The sequence below is a fragment of the Carex rostrata genome, chromosome 12 (genome assembly GCF_964058835.1).
Source record: "Carex rostrata chromosome 12, lpCarRost1.2, whole genome shotgun sequence".
Taxonomy (NCBI): domain Eukaryota; kingdom Viridiplantae; phylum Streptophyta; class Magnoliopsida; order Poales; family Cyperaceae; genus Carex; species Carex rostrata.
In genome coordinates this window covers 2,489,114-2,506,853 of record NC_135929.1, presented here as the reverse complement: position 1 = coordinate 2,506,853, position 17,740 = coordinate 2,489,114, and the positions used below count along the sequence as shown (strand labels likewise).

Genomic DNA, 17,740 nt, shown 5'->3' with positions numbered 1-17,740 from the left:
AGGGCAGGTACGGGCAGTCGAGTAGAACGGGTATTTTTTTTAAAAACTGTACCCTATCCGTTTCATACTCGTGCCCGTCTCGAGTAGGGGTAACGGGTACCTCGAGTAGGGTATGGGTTTTTTTCTATTTTTTTGTGTTTTTTTTGTGTTTTTTTTTCTCTTTTTTCTCTGTTTTTTTTTTCTTTCTTTTTTTTCTGAATCGGCGGGAATTTTTTTTTAAAATTTGAATTTCAAAATTAAACGAGTTAATGGGTACGGGTTAAACGGGTAAAGGGTGCGGGTAGAACGGGTAACGGATGCGGGTTCGGGTTCGGGTAAATGGGTGCGGGTACGGGTACAACGGATCCGGGTAGGCGGGTTTTAGGTACGGGTTGGGCTGGTTTTTTTCTCAAATATTGGTGTCCGGTCCGTCTCAAACCCGTACCCGTTTACCCGCCTATACCCGGGCACAGATACGGGTACCTCAGGTAACGAGTACGGGCGGACTGGATTCGGGTAACCCGTTTAGGGTATTAGCAAACCTCTAGTATGCTGATAAAAATAATTACAGTTCTACAGTTCCGACGGCGACTGTTTACTGTTTTCTCGATGAGTGAGTTTATGGTACTATGCATATTACGGGTTATTACCGTGCTACGGCTCTATATTCAATTTTTTAAATCCTAACGGTCGATCCGAACCGTTCATCTTGTTCTCCATATTAATATGTGTTTGGAGACCAAATTTTACATTTTTTGAAGCTTTTTTACTATTTTTTTAGATATTTAGAAAATCACTTGATCTGAAAATTCTGGACCATCCAAAAACAGTGATTTTCAATAAATCTAAAAAAATAATAAAAAAATTTCAAAAAATGTAAAATTTGGTCTTCAAACACATATTAATATAGAGAACAAGATGAACGGTTCGGATCGACCGTTAGGATTTGAAAACTCGAATATAAAACCGTAACACAGTGCCAAATCGTAATATGCATAGTACCATAGACTCACTCTTTCTCGATTTAAAGAGGTAGCGACTGCGACAGCGCATTAAAGACTTTTGTAACAAGGTTACAAGACAAGCATGCTGCAATTATGAAATTGTCAACTGTAATTCTCCTCCGTTCGATTTTCTCGTGCATGATCTCGATCGCACGTCTTAAGATTTTTCCTTTTCATTCCAAATTTTCAGCAGCATTAACTATGCAACCTTTGATGTGGCAGGTGATGGAAATAAATCTGCTACGATTCCAAATCTAACCTTTCATTTTTTAAGTATTACGAATTCCCATAAAAGTTGTTTTTATACACGAATCTCAAAACAAATAAAAGGTTGGATTTGAAATCGTAAGACCCTACAATCCATGGAAACGATTGCAGTTACATGCTGCATCATTGGCCCCTCTCTCGAAAAGTCACTACGGATCATATTTATAAAATGAGGATTGATCACATGGGATAACTCACTAGCGAAGCAAAAGCAAATCAAATATCGACACGTGAAGTGCATTTGGCGACAGTATGGTATCTTATTCTTCCGCATCGCAAATCCAACGGTCCGTACAGGTTATGTTTCCTCAATATTGTTATGCTTCCTTATTTCTGCAGCTATCCGTGTGGTGAATGGGTCTGAAGAGGAAACCATTCATGTAATATTTTTCAACGGAACATTTTTAAGTACTTCATTTTTCTATAAGAACTTCATAATATTCAATATCCTAGGAAAATTTAACATTTTATTCATTAACTTATTTTATTTATTTTATATTTTTTAATTAATTATTTTAGAAACTGAATTGATAAATGATTAATATATTATTTTATTCAAACTCTCGCCCCCTCTCCTTCCCCATCTCCCCTCCACCCCTGTCCCTTAAAATAACGGTGATCAGAGAAAAAAGAGAATCGTAAGGACACTGGACACAGTGAAAAGGGAGGCAAGAGAACGGAGAAATGCAGAAGACGAGAGACAAATTCGGAACACGGACTAAATCATAAGAGGATTTAAAATCAAAAATTATATTTCTTAATTTAATTAAAAAAATAAATAAACAAACAAAAGAAAAACTGCATAAAATATTAAGTACTATAAATTCTCCTCATTTGTAATTCAAGTCAACTGCACCATCTAAGGTACCTCAACCTCTGATTTTGAATCTGATCCGTCTGTATACGGTGGCATGCATCTCAGAGGAATTCGGTGCATTACAGATTACGAGCGAGTTGGTTATATTCTGATCGGACAATCTAAATTTAAACGGAAACCTTAAGGTAATGCAGAGAATCTGGCAACGTAAGCAGGAACCTGGAAAACTTTTATCCACATAAATAATAAAATTCGGATGTACAAAAATAGAAAAAGTGTCTTGGTTCTATAAAATATTGTAAGATTGGATTCAATTAGTCCGATCCAACTATTTATGAATCAGACTCAATGCTTCAGATCCATCTTTTTTTAAAATTAGGTTGCTGATGGGAAAATTTTAAATACAGCTACCACAAAAAATCAAGTCATAAGTGAATCGAATTCAATGAGTCCGATTCATAATCTGTTTTTATTTTTATTCGGTGGCAGTCATTAAAAATAAAATTATGGATCAAACTCATTGCATCCAATCCACTTTCGACTGGATGAAATGTGGCACACTTATTGCAAATTTCTACCGTTTAAAAAAACAAACTTGAATCTGAATCATTAATTCTAATCTATAAATAGTTGAATCGGAATCAATAAATTAGATCTTACTATATTTATTACATAGGAGGGTTCAAATGCACCCAAATTTTTGTGCACCCAAATGCACCCTATCTTTCAAATCTTTTTTCTTCATTTTCAAAGTCCGAATAGTTAATTCGAACCGTTAGATGCGATCTATATATTAAGATGTGCAAGGAGACCAAATTTTACATTTTTTGGAATTTTTTTACTATTTATTAAGCCACTTTGAAAATCACTGATTTTACATTTTCTGGACCATTGGATCAGCGATTTTCAAAGTGGTTTAATAAATAGTAAAAAAAATTCAAAAAATATAAAATTTGGTCTCCAAGCACATCTTAATATATAGATCGCATCTAACGGTTCGGATTGACTGTTCGAACTTTGAAAACGGAGAAAAATGATTTGAAAGATAGAGTACATTTGAGTGCACAAAAATTTGGGTGCATTTGAACCCTCCTCTTTATTACAACAAAGATACTCTTTAGTTTTGTATGTCTCAATTTTATAATTTGTATGGATAAAAATTTTCCGAAGCACGCACATGCTCTCTTGAAACTTGAAAGAAGTGCCCTGATCAGCTTTAATTAAGCAATGATATTATCAATTCTACATTGTGCAATTTAATTCCAACTGTTTAGATTTTCCACCAATGTGCAGCAAGGGTAGCATTTGATTGCACAGAGTTGTGTATTTATTTTGGAGATTTACATTTATAGCCCCTCTATTTTTATGAAATCATGGTAGGTTTTAAATTTAGACGGATTTCGGCGTTTGAATCTATACAATTTGCTGTGTTATAAATTAGCTAAAAATTTAAACGATAATGTTTATCTTATTTCACTGATCAAAATGAGTTCGATGATAGATAAATTTTGTAGATATTTGCATAGTGTCTCATTCCTTTTATCAAGGTTTTAAATAGTGATTATCGCATTATAGCAAAAAGGCTAAAAAAAAGCAATTGTAAATAGCATAACTATAACGAAAGCTTTCCTACGTAGTCTTTTTTGTTTAAAAAATTATATTTTATATTTCTACTAATTGTCAACATTATCTAAAGTCTCATAGAGTAATAACTAATAAGTAACACAAAATTGATTAAGAAATTAGAATATTCATGTTGAATCAGTACAGATTTCAAATTGTTATTAAAAATATCTCTAATAATATCATAAACTATTTATCTTTTTTTTCATTCAAAATAACATAAATATCATGACATAAACTATATATTTTTTCTATTAAAAAAAACATACACATCATGAAATAAACTATCTATTTTTTTTCTATTTAAAAGCAAAATCTATCTGACCTTGAAAAAATTAATCTTTAAAATTAATTTTTAGTTTTGGCCTCTATATAAAAGCATATGTAACATAACGTACACTATAGCGCGTAGCGTGTAGCACAGATAACGAACCTCTATTATCGCTGTAGCGGCCGTAGCTGAAATAACACACTTTTATCCCATAGCGTAGCGTTTAAGGTCTGAAAATACTATAGTGCCGCTATTGCTATAGAATAAGATCTGATCCGGAACTGACCCGGATCCAATTAATTTGGATAAGCTATGGTTTAAAAAATATAACTGGTTAAATTATGGGTACGGTTACAAAATTAATAATTTAATATCCGATCCGAACCGGAACCGATACTGTAATGGGTAGGATATGAGTTTCATTTAATTATCCTATCCATAACCGAACCCGACCCGATACCCGTATAAATACCCGATAAAACATATATTAATTACTATTAATATATAAAAATACAACTTTGCATATTAATTTTTGCATAAGCCATGGTGAGCCCAGTACTTTTTTACAACTTGAATGTGAGAAAATATAATGCAGTCACATATTCGCTATATTTATACACACACGGATGCCAAATTTATTCCTTTCATAACAGCCGCATTAATTTTTTAAATAAAATTTATTGCTATGAATACATCCTTCAATATTTGCCTTAATATCCTCTGCATAATAATAAAAATTTATTGCTCTCATTGATATGTCATTTCTACAAATTATAAGTATTCAATTCATAGATTTTTTTGAATCATAGAAAAGAAAATCGTCATCTCCAATATTTCACTTTCTAAAAATTATATCTATTCTTCAATATTTTTATTTTCAAAAGTTATTTCTCTCCATCCTCCTGAATTCAAAAGTTATTAACAAAAAACAAAAAACTCTTTAATATTTTTTGTTACACCGTGAGTACTTCAAACAACCAACAATCAAATTCTGAAAATAATTCTACCCAAGTTTCACAAAATATTGTTGAAGACTCTAATGAGAAAAAAAAAATGTAGTATGGAAAGAATACTTGTAAATGTTGAATCAATACGATAATATTTTTTCCTGATTATAAGCTACGAATTATCTTGATAAGCCTTTTGTTGTTTTTGCATTTGTACAAATTGAATAATTGATAGAGAAGGGTTCGAATTTTTTTGTATGTACCGTCTTCATTTTTAAATACTGCAATTAACTTAATTTTTTAATTTATATATTAAAATAAAATCTTTAAATATGATCTATGCTATTTTTTCCATACACATATAAAATATTATGATATTTTAACATTTATTTTATTGTTACTGAGAGCCTGTAAAAATATATTGATGTAGAATAATTTTTTGAACTTCATTTTTAAGTTCAATTGCTTCATTTTTAAATTTTACATGTATAAGATAGATCATATCCAACAACTTTAATTTAACATATAATGTTATAATTTTTGTGGATAGAAAAATATAAAATGAAGATTTAAGACACAAAAATAAAGAAATTTGAATCTCCTCAAATTTATATGTTCTTTTCACATTTTTATGACTATTCCTTTTTGAAAATTATAAGAATTTTAGTCCTTTGTATTAAATTTAATTACATACATGATAATACTGAGCAAATTATTCTCTCCTGTTAATTTTTATCGAGGAATGAAATATTAAATTAATTGTACTCATGTTTTTCTGAATTCTTTTAAATATAAACATAAAAAAAAACAAAGTATGCCAAATAGAGCACGGATGAAATTTCAAGTTTTTTTTTTAATTAAAAGTCTCGGTACATTTTAAAATATTATTATTAAGAATTAAATATGCATCTCTAAAAAGAAATCAGAGTTCACGTCACTACACTAAGTTCATTGTTCAGTTTCTAGTTCTTCTCAATTCGCCACAATTTTGTTAGATTATAATGAAATCTACTTGTAGCGTCAACTAATCAACAGAGTTTCACCAAAAAAATATATTATATTTATTGTTACACATGCCTACAGAATATAAAGATATTCCCAGCCATATCAAAATTATCTGTAATCACCGTTTAAAGTATAGGAGATTTGTTTTAAGATTCGTGTTAGATTAAACATATGACTCAGATAAATTCGCCTGTAGACTCGTACCGTACAAATGAAATTTTTGTTGAGTAAGACTACGGTGCTATGGGTTGCATAGAGGGCTACAGTGCTACGGCTCAATATTTGATTTTTCAAAATCTTAACGGTCGATTCGAACCGTTCATCTTGTTCTCCATATTAATACGTGTTTGGAGACCAAATTTTACATTTTTTGAAATTTTTTAAAAAAAATGATAACGAAAGAATAGAGGGTTGTGATTAAAACTAATTAAAAAAGTGACATTGACAAGCGATATGATAACCTGTTAATCATATAGAAGAATTTAAAAAAAAAAAATAAATAGAACCCTGACATAAAGTGTCTAAGTGGCATCTCATAGAAGATGAATTAGCATCTTTCTTTTAAATAAAATAAAATTACGAAGATATTCTGAATCTAATTTTGTACTGCGGTGGTGTAGCAATTGAAAAAAAAAAATGGAAAGTCGATTTATTGACTGCCTTTTCCAGTAATTATCTTTTGCGAGATATTAGCGTGGAAGGCTATCACCAAAATTCATTTAATAAATTTATTCGGTGGCTGAGTAGAAAATAAAACTGTAGTCTCTTTCTGACGAAAAATAAACAAAATAAAACTGTAGTCTCGTATCTTCTTTGATTGTTAAAAAATCCAGCGTAAATCGAATGGAGGATCTTTGTCAAGGTTCGAAATTTATTAATATTAATTTAATATAGAGTTTTTGAACTTAAAAAGCAACTTTGAAAGAAAAACACATTGACTTTATTATACAAATTTATCGTTGAGGATGGCCGGTAGCTTTTTTTTTTAGCCTTTCCGCTATGACGCGATAATCGCTATTTAAACTTTGAAAAATAGGTATTTTTAAAAGTAAATATATGAGTTATTTATTTCTTTGTATTTTTTGTTTTAGCAAAGAATTCTACCTTACTTTTGTATTATGTTACTACATAAAAAACTAGTTTTGGCACTGGTGCATTTCCCACTAAATACAAGCATCAAAAAGGTAAATAAAAAGTACAAGTGGTAATTAGGTTTGAACCCGATAAGGGCTCAATCTATGCACAAATATTATTTTGTCTTATAAAATTTGTACTATAATAATATAATTGTTCTTCGTATTTTATTTTTTGAATTTGATTGAAAAAATTGTGTAAGAAAATAAGTTATGTACAAATTAATATTTCATCTTAGTGATACACATTGCATTTAACGAAGCTTGATTAATTCTAACTTACATGCATAGCAATTTATTTTGTCAAAAGTATGTTGAGTTGTTGAACAAAAGATTATTTATTTCTAGTATATTTTGATAAATATTTTATTCATTTATTTTCTGGATGATATATTTTGTTAATTTAGAAAGTTAAAAATTTATAAGTTCCTTTACGTTTAAATGTAAACAAGATTAATTACTTATGAGTGAGTCTATGGTACTATGCATATTATGATTTGGCACCGTGCTACGGCTCTATATTCGAGTTTTCAAATCCTAACAGTCGATCCGAACTGTTCATCTTGTTCTCCATATTAATATGTGTTTGGAGACCAAATTTTACATTTTTTGAAATTTTTTTACTATTTTTTTAGATTTATTGAAAATCACTGTTTTTGGATGGTCCAGAATTTTCAGATCAAGTGATTTTCTAAATATCTAAAAAAATAGTAAATTTTTTTTGAAAAATGTAAAATTTGGTCTCCAAACACATATTAATATGGAGAACAAGATGAACGGTTCAGATCGACTATTAGGATTTGAAAACTCGAATATAGAGCCGTAGCACGGTAACAACCCGTGATATGCATAGTACCATAGACTCACTCATTACTTATTTATATTTCTTAAAAAATAATTGAAAATAATAAAAAATAAAAAGTTAGGTCTCACATTCAAATAAAACTAAACTATCATGAATTACTTTAGATCAATTTAAATTACTCTATCAGCTTTATTTCATCTTAATCCAGATTAACTAAATCACATTTGATAGAATAACTAAAACTTAAAACCCTTGTTTTACTCGTTTAGTCTATAACCAAACATCACCTTAAAGTGAAGCTGGTTTGTGAAATTTCAATTACACCGATTCAACTACTGGACTTTTGAAAAATACTTTAGCGGGCCGTTAAATTTTCCTCAGACAACCTGGTTCCTCAAGAAGACCAACTTAGCCTTTTCCTTTTTCTTTTAGGCTGTGCTTCAGAACGCGGAGGGTAACGCTCATTAAAGGGAAGGGAGGGGAGACGCGCTTAGACCGCTGCTGCCCGCCTCGTTTACTCGCTCCAGAAACGAGGAGATCCGAGAGGAGAGGAGGGGAGACGGCACTGTGGCAGGGGAAAATCAAGCGTACAAAGCTGCGAAATTCGTACCCCCCGATTTGGGGTGTAGACGGAGTAACACGAGCGCGTTCCTCTCCCGTCCCTTCCTCTGTGCGACAGGCTTCTGGAGCACAGCCCTAGTTAAAACGCTAAGTTGATGCAAATAACTTATGGGTTAATTTGTCGTCCTTCTTCGAAAAAAGTTAAAAGACCAATTAAAAAAAAAAATCGATGAAAAATAAATACATAAAACAAATTATAAAATAATTTTTAAAATTTTCTTTTTATTAAATAAGTTTAAAACTTTTAATTTTTTTCATGTATATACATCACTTATAAAGTTGATAGATTTCAATAATATAAATTCATCATTTAAAAACAAATCAATAAGTTTTTTAGAGTTATGCTCGTAAACCTCTTTTGATGATGAGCACATCGTACTCTAACTCTGCTCTGATTCATATTTTAAGGTTTTTGCAGGAACATGCATAATTTTTGAGTAAAACTGATTTTCTTCAAGAAATCAAATCCTCTGTCTCCCGGGGGGCAGGAATTTTCTGCCCCCAGAGTCTCTGCGCAGTGGGACCGGAATGAGACCGTTACTGTTTAAGGGTTTAATTATTGTTACTGTTTTTAAATGAGATCCCACCCGCAGAGACTCTGGGGGCAGGAAATTCCTGCCCCCCGGCGGGCAGACGATTCAGTCTCTTTCTTCAAACATCTCGTAAAAATTGGGTCAAAGGCGGTGGAGTCAGGTCAAAGAACAAAACCAAATCCCGGACTCGATCGCCACTCGCTAGACTCGACAGTCGAGACTCGAGACTGAGAGAGAGGGATGTCGACGATTTATGTGTTAGAGCCGCCGACGAAGGGGAAGGTGGTGGTGAAGACGACCCTGGGCCCAATCGACATAGAGCTGTGGCCCAAGGAGGCACCTAAGGCTGTACGAAATTTCGTGCAGCTTTGCTTGGAGGGTTACTACGACCGCACCATTTTTCATCGTGTAATCAAGTCATTTCTCGTCCAAGGCGGCGACCCCACCGGCTCCGGAACGGGTATCGTCAAATTTACACTATACTTTCTCTTATTATGAAAATTTGTTTTGATTTGGGAGAAATCGAGGAGTAGAAGTACAAAGGTTTGCTTATTTCTGATAACTTTAGGTTTGTGCAATTTGTAGGTGGTGAGAGCATATATGGATCACCATTTGCTGATGAATTTCATTCCAGGCTTCGATTTAACCATAGAGGCTTGGTTGCTTGTGCAAATGCTGGTACACCCCATTCCAATGGGAGCCAATTTTTCATGACACTTGATCGATGCGAATGGCTTGATAAGAAAAGTACTATTTTTGGAAAGGTATAATTTCTACATTTGATTTGAGTGCCAGACCTGATTTTGGTACTGCTTTGGTGAGGTATTCTACCAGGCTTGAGAATTTAGCCCTTTTCGTTTCATGGCCTGTTTGCAATCATCCAATTTTTGGTACCTCGAATGTAATCTAGGTATGGTTTAAAAGTTTGATTGAGTCAATGTGAGACTTAAACGCATAATCTATGATAACTGAAGCTTTCTTTGGGCCTGTTTGGAAAATCTGTAGGTGACTGGTGATTCAATTTATAATCTATTGAGATTGGGAGAAGTCGACTCAGATAAAGATGACCGGCCTTTACAGCCACCTAAAATCCTTTCTGTTGAGGTAATTACTTCTTATATGAATCAAACCATATGATGCTCCTTTTACCTATTGATTTTTAGATGTATAATTTATTCTAAATATATTTTAGGACTAAAGGCTTGGTTCTTGTTGTCGTTGTTGTATATTTTACAAGGTTTTGTGGAACCCATTTGATGACATAGCACCTCGTGAAAAGCCTCAGCTACCTACCAAAGTTGATACCGAGGTAAAGCAAGAGAAGAAAAAGGCAGTTAAGTACGTACTTTCTACCTCTCCTATTATTCATTTGAAAATACCAACTTGTGAATTTAAATTTGCATTTAAAAGGATAAATTTGAAATTTAGAAGCCTTGATTTTTATACAGGCAGCTAAATGTGCTATCCTTTGGTGAAGAAGTAGAGGAGGAAGAGAAAGAGGCTGAGGTTGTAAAAGATAAAATTAAAAGCATACATGATGTGCTAAATGACCCTCGGTTTCTCAAAGAGGACCCGCAGAAGGAACAATTGGTATAATTAATGTTTCCTATTCTATGTTATGGTATTGATTAAATATTCTTAGTCTTATTTGTTATATCTAAGCATCTAAACTTCTAAATACACAGACTGATGAACAAGTTGAGAAGAAAAAGGAAGCAGTTTTATCAGTTAGAGAGTCTCTAAGCTCAAAGAAGAATGAATTTAGAGATACGGAAAGACATGATGATGATTTACATGATGACGAGGACGACGACGATGATGGCCTTATGTTTGATATGAGGATGCGATCTCAAATTCTCAAGAAGCGCAAAGATCTAGGAGATGCAACTGTTAAAGACAAGCCATCTATAGGCATGAAATTATGCTATCCCTTTCTGTTATCTTGTTCTGTCTGTTCTTTATAGGCATTTCTGTTTTTTTTTTTAATATATGTACAAGTCTATTTGCAGATAAAATAAATCGTAAAGCTCGTCAGAAGTCACCACCTCCAAGAAAGTATGAAGCACTTTATTTTTATTTTCTATTTGTTCAAAACAATTTTACTTGTTTGGGCCCTTTTGATGTGTTTGTACCAAATGCTATCAGGAAAGACTTTGACAACACCGAAGAGTCTGACGAGGATGGACACAAGGCTGGGAAACTGTCACTTAAGAAAAAGGGCATCGGGTCAGAGGCAAGAGTTGAAAGATTTTCCAAGGCTGATTCTGACCTGCAATTATTAAATAAAGCTGAGCAGGAGAGACAATTGCAAAAGCAGAGGAAGCGACGTCACCAAGGCCGTGAGGACACTGTATGTGTCTATTTATATAGTTTCCTTATAAAATTTTCATAACTCAATTCTGATCAAGTTGTCTTTGTTTTTTTAAAAGACTCTAGCAAGACTGGAGAGGTTCAAGGTCTCTTTGTCCAATAAATTGGCTGATGCCAGTGGAAGTAATAACAAAGAGTCGATGGATGAAAATGAAAATGAAAATGACGGAGATCTTTCAGGATGGAAATCCGCCAAATTGCAATTTGTTCGTGACCCTTCTGGAAAGGTAAATAGTGACATGGATTACAACATATGCTAAGATATCAGTTGAATACTAGGAGGTATTTGATTTGTTTCTTTTTTCCTTATACGTTGTTGTTGTAGAACGAAATGGCAAGGAAGGATGACCCTAATGACTATGTGGTGTTTGATCCTCTCTTGGAAAAAGGAAAAGAGAAGTTCAACAAGATGCAAGCCAAGATGAAGAAGAGGGGCCGAGAGTGGGCTGGTCAATCTCTCACTTGATTACCATGAATTGCATGTAAGTACCCTTGCTTGCAACAGCAGGATGCAACTGTAGTGTTCGAGCTCCTTTTTGTGCATATCTTTTGTTAATCAGGTGGAAGTTTAAAGTTCGAAGAGGAGAGGGGTCGGCAGTGACGGGTTGGTTCCAGATGCTGTCAGTTGCTTTATCTTTCCTCTATTCATGAGCTCGGTGCTCTTGGTGTGCATGATTAATGGATTATGGAGCAAATTTTGAACTGTACATGTAAGATCTGAGTTTCAGTTGGTCTTGGCATTTTGTATGACTAACCTATGTTGTTTTTTTTGTAGTGATTTATATGAATATTCATAGTTGGAGAAAAGATGACATTATGTATTCTTGGCTAGTTGTGTTTTGTGATGTAATGCACAGACCAATTGAGTCTCCAGACTCTCCACAATAAATTAGGAAATCCATGTAATTTGGAAGGCAAGCAAGAAAAAAAAAATTACTGTCACTATCAGTTTACTCAATTGAACATTATCCACTATTCTATAAACCTGACACTAGAACATTTTATTTTCCCACATGGATTGTAATTAATTGTCAAGTATTTGTCCATCAAACATAAAACATATCCATCATAGTGTTCCTACTCGCACATTCCAAGTTTCCAACACTATCAAAATTTTATTGTGTACCAAATTGTTGTGCGTTTTCAGTTTTGAATAATTACATATTTAAAGCATAATATATGTCAAACTCAAATGGTTTTCTCAAAACATCTGCTCGTATCCCTTGGTGCAAACTACTACGAGACTTGAAAATATTTACATAATTTTAAGGCGGAATTCAAACAATGCGCCTCTTCTGTCTTCCTTTAATGTCAGTTCTCGACTGTCCCAACACCTTCCGGCTTCCCCTTATTTTGGAATTATTACAACAGAAGAAAACATGTCAACACAAAAATGATATCAAAGTGGAAAAAAATACTTTGGAAATTAGCAATCACCTAAGAGTCCTACCTTTACGTCATATAAAAATGATCCTAATGCTATTACAGGGTTAAAATCATGATTTTTCCTCCTCTCAGCTACCTAATTCTTTGATCCCCTAATACATCCAAGCTGTTTGCCTGTTTTGAGATCCGTGCAACAACTAATCTGGATGCAATTGGTCGTTCGGACTTGTCATGTAATGGTCAGGTATAGATGATATGGATTCTGCCTATCCCAAGCCCAAGGGTTAACACGGGGTTCTAGTAGTATGATGGAGACTTTAAAGTGTGCAGAGAAATATCAGAATATACTGTTATCATGCTAATAATATACCATTCTGGGCTTTGTGTTGTCTTTGGGTTTTGTTTAGGCATGCCCACATACATTTTTTTTTTTATTTACTAGAATTTGTACAATCAAACTTGTATTACAGAATTTACCTGATCAACTGAAGAGGGACCGGTACCACTGAACCCAAGTGAGCTGTTTTCACTGCAGACACTTTCACCAGCATCATGTGCAATACCAAGATTCCTAAGCCGGTTTAACTCTGGCAGGATGACGGTAGCAAGGTCAGGTCGGTCCTTCCTCTTCAGTTCAGTACATTTGAGTGCCAACCTGGCGAAACCCAAAATCTCCTGGATGGGCCAGTCTGGCACTGTGGGGTCCAGTAACTCTACAAAAGTTCCTCTTTCAAGGGCTCTTTCCGCATGGTGTGTCAGACCCATTGGTGGTTTTGCAGTTATTAATTGCAGCAGCAGCACGCCTAAGGAGTATATGTCCGACTTTGTACCTAATTATGGTTTAGGGTTTAGTTAACCAAACAAAAAAGGGGTAAAGTTGGTATAAACTAAGTTTATATTGGTATCGGAATCAGTGGCCAGTGAAATAAAGATATGTTTACCTAACATGCCGGTTTGTTGGTACTCTGGGTCAATATAACAAAAGGTCCCAGCAGCCGAGGTCATCCTATACTGAGTCACGCTGTCAGCCACAGATGGTGGTACAAGCCTTGAGAGACCCACGTCAGATATCTTGCTCGTGTAGTTATGATCAAGCAAAACATTAGCCGGCTTCAAATCCCGATGAACCAATGGCTCTGGTTTTGTCTGATGGAGGAAGAGCAGACTGGTGGCAATTTCAGCTGCAATCTTGAACCGCACGCTCCATGGTATCGGTGGGGTGTTTCCGCGTCGGAATAAACGATCATCTAGACTCCCGTTGTCCATATACTCATAAACTAAGCACCCGTACTCGGGGCATGCACCGAGTAGCAGCACCATGTTTGGGTGCCTTATGCAACTCAGCACCTCAACCTGGATTTTTGATAGAACCTTTTTTAATTTTTGTGTACCCAGTTTTACTCCTATTATCAGAGTTATCATACATGAAGTTCCAAATTGAGTTGATATTTGCGATATGTCGGCAAATGAAATAAAACAAGCATTGTTTGTTTCTTATTTGATTATACTTATTTGTTTAATACTATGTTACCAGAATAATGTTCAACAATGGAATTTTGGGGGTTGGGTTTTTCTTTGTCAAAAAACAAAAAAATTATTAAAAGCATAACACGGACCTTTCGTTATTCATTACAATCTGTATATCTTTACAAGTTAATACCTCTTGATGAAATTGTTTCCTGCCTTGTGCTGCGTCTGGCCTCAGGACCTTGATCGCAACTGGTGTATGATCCAATGAACCTTGATAAACGGGCCCATAGCCGCCCTCACCAATCTTCATCTTCTCTGAGAAATTATCGGTGGCAAACTCAATCTCATCGATACTGTACTTCCTGTATCGGACATCATTGTGGGCCATTGCATCCAGCGCTCTTATCTTCTCTTCGGCCTCGCGCCTCGCCTTCATCTCTGCATGGTGCCGTCTCTGTGCTTCCAATTCGGCGATTCGTCTCGCCTTCTCGGCTGATTCCATTGCTGCCAATGCCCTCATTTTTTCCATCTCAGCAAGTTTTTTTGCTGCCTCTTCGGCATTCCTGGCCTCCTCGATTATCTTCGCCTCCTCCAACTTTGATTGCGCTAGCTCTTGTACCTGTGAGTACCAACACTGACTTTCTTAATTTTTTTTTCTTTTTTTTGCTTATATCTCATAATCTTTGATATTTTGTTTAGTTTAAATTCTTAGTGTTGATGATTTTTCTCTTAGACATATTTCCAATAGGAAGTAATTATATCAACATCCCGATTTGAACTCTGACCTTTTGTTTGGCAGACATTGCTTCTCTGCAAGCAGCGCTATACATGTCCATAGTTTGCTTCAGCTCAACCCTCAGCCTTCTCATTTCTGTTTCCAAGTCCCTTTGCGACTTTACAAAAACCAAATGATAAGTATACAAATAACGGATAAAAGTATTAATCATAAACTGAAAGGTCTATCATTCTTGCAGGAAAGAACTCTAGTCTCCTCTGTCTCTCACTCTGTAGCACATAAACCTTTTGGTAGAGATTGATCCTTTTTTTTTTCATCAGGTGCGGATTCGTGTACTGCCAAAGATTGATATATTTCATATAAATATCGACTTACACTAGTTGGAGAGTTTGTTCCATGAGAGGTGTCTGACAAGCAGGATGTAAATTCTAACTGCTCGTTCAAATCAATGGATTGAAATCCAAGGGTACTTCCCAGGAAATCAAGATCCTCTGAAGCAGAGTCACGGCAAGATGGACGCCTTTGCGTGCGGTAATTATGGTCGACCACATCATGTGGAGGCATGGTACGTGTAGCATGGAGTGACCGATCCCGCACTAGCCTCGTTGGATCAATGTTTCTCTCTAAAGAGTTCCTATCAGGTGCTAATGTAGTTTCTAGGTGTGGTGGCAGCGGGCCTCTATTCCCGCCTCGATTGAAGGGTGTTCTGTATTTGACAAAAAATGGTAAAATTTGAGTAGTCTGAGAGAGTTGCAATATCACATGAAGAAAAAAAATCAAATGTTGTATCTGATCGGAACTTGCTGGTTTATGACCTTATGTTTCTTAAATTTATACTTTGTTCAGGCTCTGAAGTTTAAGCATGATTTTATATTAGAAGGCATTGAGAAGTCCAGTGTTGTCTGGAGATGACTGGTACACTGATACCAACTAGAAATTTACAAAATAATCAAGAAAGGTACTGTGTAGTCTCTCTCCACCCAGAAGCTTGTGTGTGAGTAAAATGTATGAGAAGAGCATGGAGGTATAGCCGGGTTTCTTGTTTTTTTCTTTCAAGAGTTGTAAAACACTTTTTTTTTTATTATTTGATGATACCTTTGGCAGCCTCTGCCAAGTTCTTAAAAAAAGAGAGCGTGAGAGAGAGAGAGAGAGAGAGAGAGAGAGACCTAACAGGATCCTCATGCTCAACATATTGTTGTGCCAGATGGCGAGGAGGAAAGCCACTGGGGGGAACCGAGCAGCTTTTGGCCTGACGATTCATTACGATTTTAGTTTTTGCAACAACATAAACTGTGCAGAAATCAGGTGCGTGATGCACAACTCTTGTCGGCACATCAGCAGCTCGGAATTTCCTGGTAGCACAATAAATTCCGCTTATTGTCAGCATTTGCAAAAAAAAAAAAAAAAAGAATATGATTTGAGTTTCTAGAGAAAAACAGAGAGAGGGAGGGAGAGACTTCAAGAAGGGCAACCGATGGGAGGCGCCAAGGACCATGTTTTGGATGGTCCTTGTATTAACAAATTCAACAAGGGCTTTTGCTACATCAGTGTCCTCTAAAACCACTTCTGTGACTTGTACCTGTTTCATCACAAAATTGGAAGGCACTCTTGTTTAAGTTGATTAATAGTCTCTTAGGCACAACAAATTTGGTGTATATAATTAAAAAAAAAAATTAATTGTGTATTGTAATGCTGTTAATTATACTAGTCCCAGAATCAAATATCAACTAGATAGGTTAGCTTGTTGCTAGAACACAAGCATTTGAAAATTGCACATGAAATTAAAGAGAAAATTTCCCAATTGAAGCAACATTGTCACTTACTCTTTTTCGCGCACACATGCCCCTGAAAGGAAGAAATAACTGCGAAATTTCCATGTCTAACATCTCTCTTGTCAAGCCTTCGCTTACATTTGTAGTCGAAAACCCATCTGCATATTTATGAATCACATCGATTATATGCAAAACTAAATTATTATAGTGCTTTCTCTGTACCTATATTTTACTTTGTACTAAGAGCAAACATGAAATATAAATATAAGATAGAGCACATTCATGAGCAAATCAAGTTCCTTTTCTTACTGAATAAGGATATTTGATTATGGATTTAGAATCTCCAGACCTTTGAAATTTGAAAAAAGAGACCAAAAAGTAAGGATCAAAATGAACACTGAGGAAAGGGAGAGGTACCTACGGTTGAGATGAGCACGGCTGATGACGTGGACAAGCATAAGGTTGTGATTGAGATTGGCAGAGAGGAGGTTCTCGATCGCCCACTTCACTGCAAAATTACTGTTCCTGTCTTTTTCTACTGCAACTGCCGTTGTCACCATCACAGGGTCGGCAATAGCAAGCTCCGTCGGTGAGTGCCACATTGCGGACCCCGATAACCTTGCGGGGCTCATACTAGGAAGGTGATGTGCATGATGAATCCCTGGTATCTGCATCCCTTCCCTTTTCTCTTCACCTTCCTTTTTTTTTTTTTCAATTTTTTTAGCAGCAAACCAGTTAGCTAGAAAAGGAGAAAATTTACATAATGAAACTAAACTAATTTTGTTAGCTCTATTGCTAATTCAAAAATTTGTTTAAATTTCAAATGGTCAAACAACCAACTAAACTGAACACATCGGAACCGGCCTCGGAAAACAAAAACCACATTTTTTCACACATTATTTCTACTATTGTCGTTTCACATGCTATTTTTGGCGAACTCCTATGCCTTCCTTCTCAACTCTCCAATCCAATCAGAGGCTTCCACGTTGTCAGATAACCAT

At 35.0% G+C, this 17,740-nt stretch overlaps 2 protein-coding genes across 3 annotated transcripts; one reads left to right on the top strand and one right to left on the bottom strand.

Annotated features, from left to right (window-relative positions):
- Positions 1–9,132: 9,132 nt before the first annotated feature.
- On the top strand, positions 9,133–12,185 carry LOC144562572 (Cyclophilin-like peptidyl-prolyl cis-trans isomerase family protein). 2 transcript variants are annotated; one of them, XM_078311765.1, is made up of 11 exons: positions 9,133–9,465; positions 9,591–9,769; positions 10,011–10,109; positions 10,243–10,343; positions 10,454–10,595; positions 10,691–10,916; positions 11,015–11,060; positions 11,151–11,355; positions 11,435–11,602; positions 11,701–11,861; positions 11,936–12,185. In XM_078311765.1, exons 1-10 carry the CDS (start codon positions 9,246–9,248, stop codon positions 11,839–11,841), a joined length of 1,527 nt encoding a protein of 508 aa, XP_078167891.1. In that variant the 5' UTR covers positions 9,133–9,245; the 3' UTR covers positions 11,842–11,861; positions 11,936–12,185. The 2 variants fall into 2 exon arrangements, with proteins under 2 accessions (XP_078167891.1, XP_078167890.1); XM_078311764.1 differs by having other exon boundaries at positions 11,701–12,185.
- A 1,029-nt stretch (positions 12,186–13,214) lies between these two features.
- Positions 13,215–17,396, bottom strand: LOC144562992 (U-box domain-containing protein 52-like). The gene is made up of 9 exons (XM_078312364.1): positions 17,161–17,396; positions 16,791–16,897; positions 16,425–16,546; positions 16,134–16,319; positions 15,343–15,673; positions 15,017–15,124; positions 14,422–14,850; positions 13,703–14,114; positions 13,215–13,591 (listed from the first exon to the last, which is right to left on the bottom strand). The coding sequence occupies exons 1-9, from the start codon at positions 17,369–17,371 to the stop codon at positions 13,215–13,217; spliced, it is 2,283 nt and encodes a 760-aa protein (XP_078168490.1). The 5' UTR covers positions 17,372–17,396.
- Between the last annotated feature and the right edge of the window lie 344 nt (positions 17,397–17,740).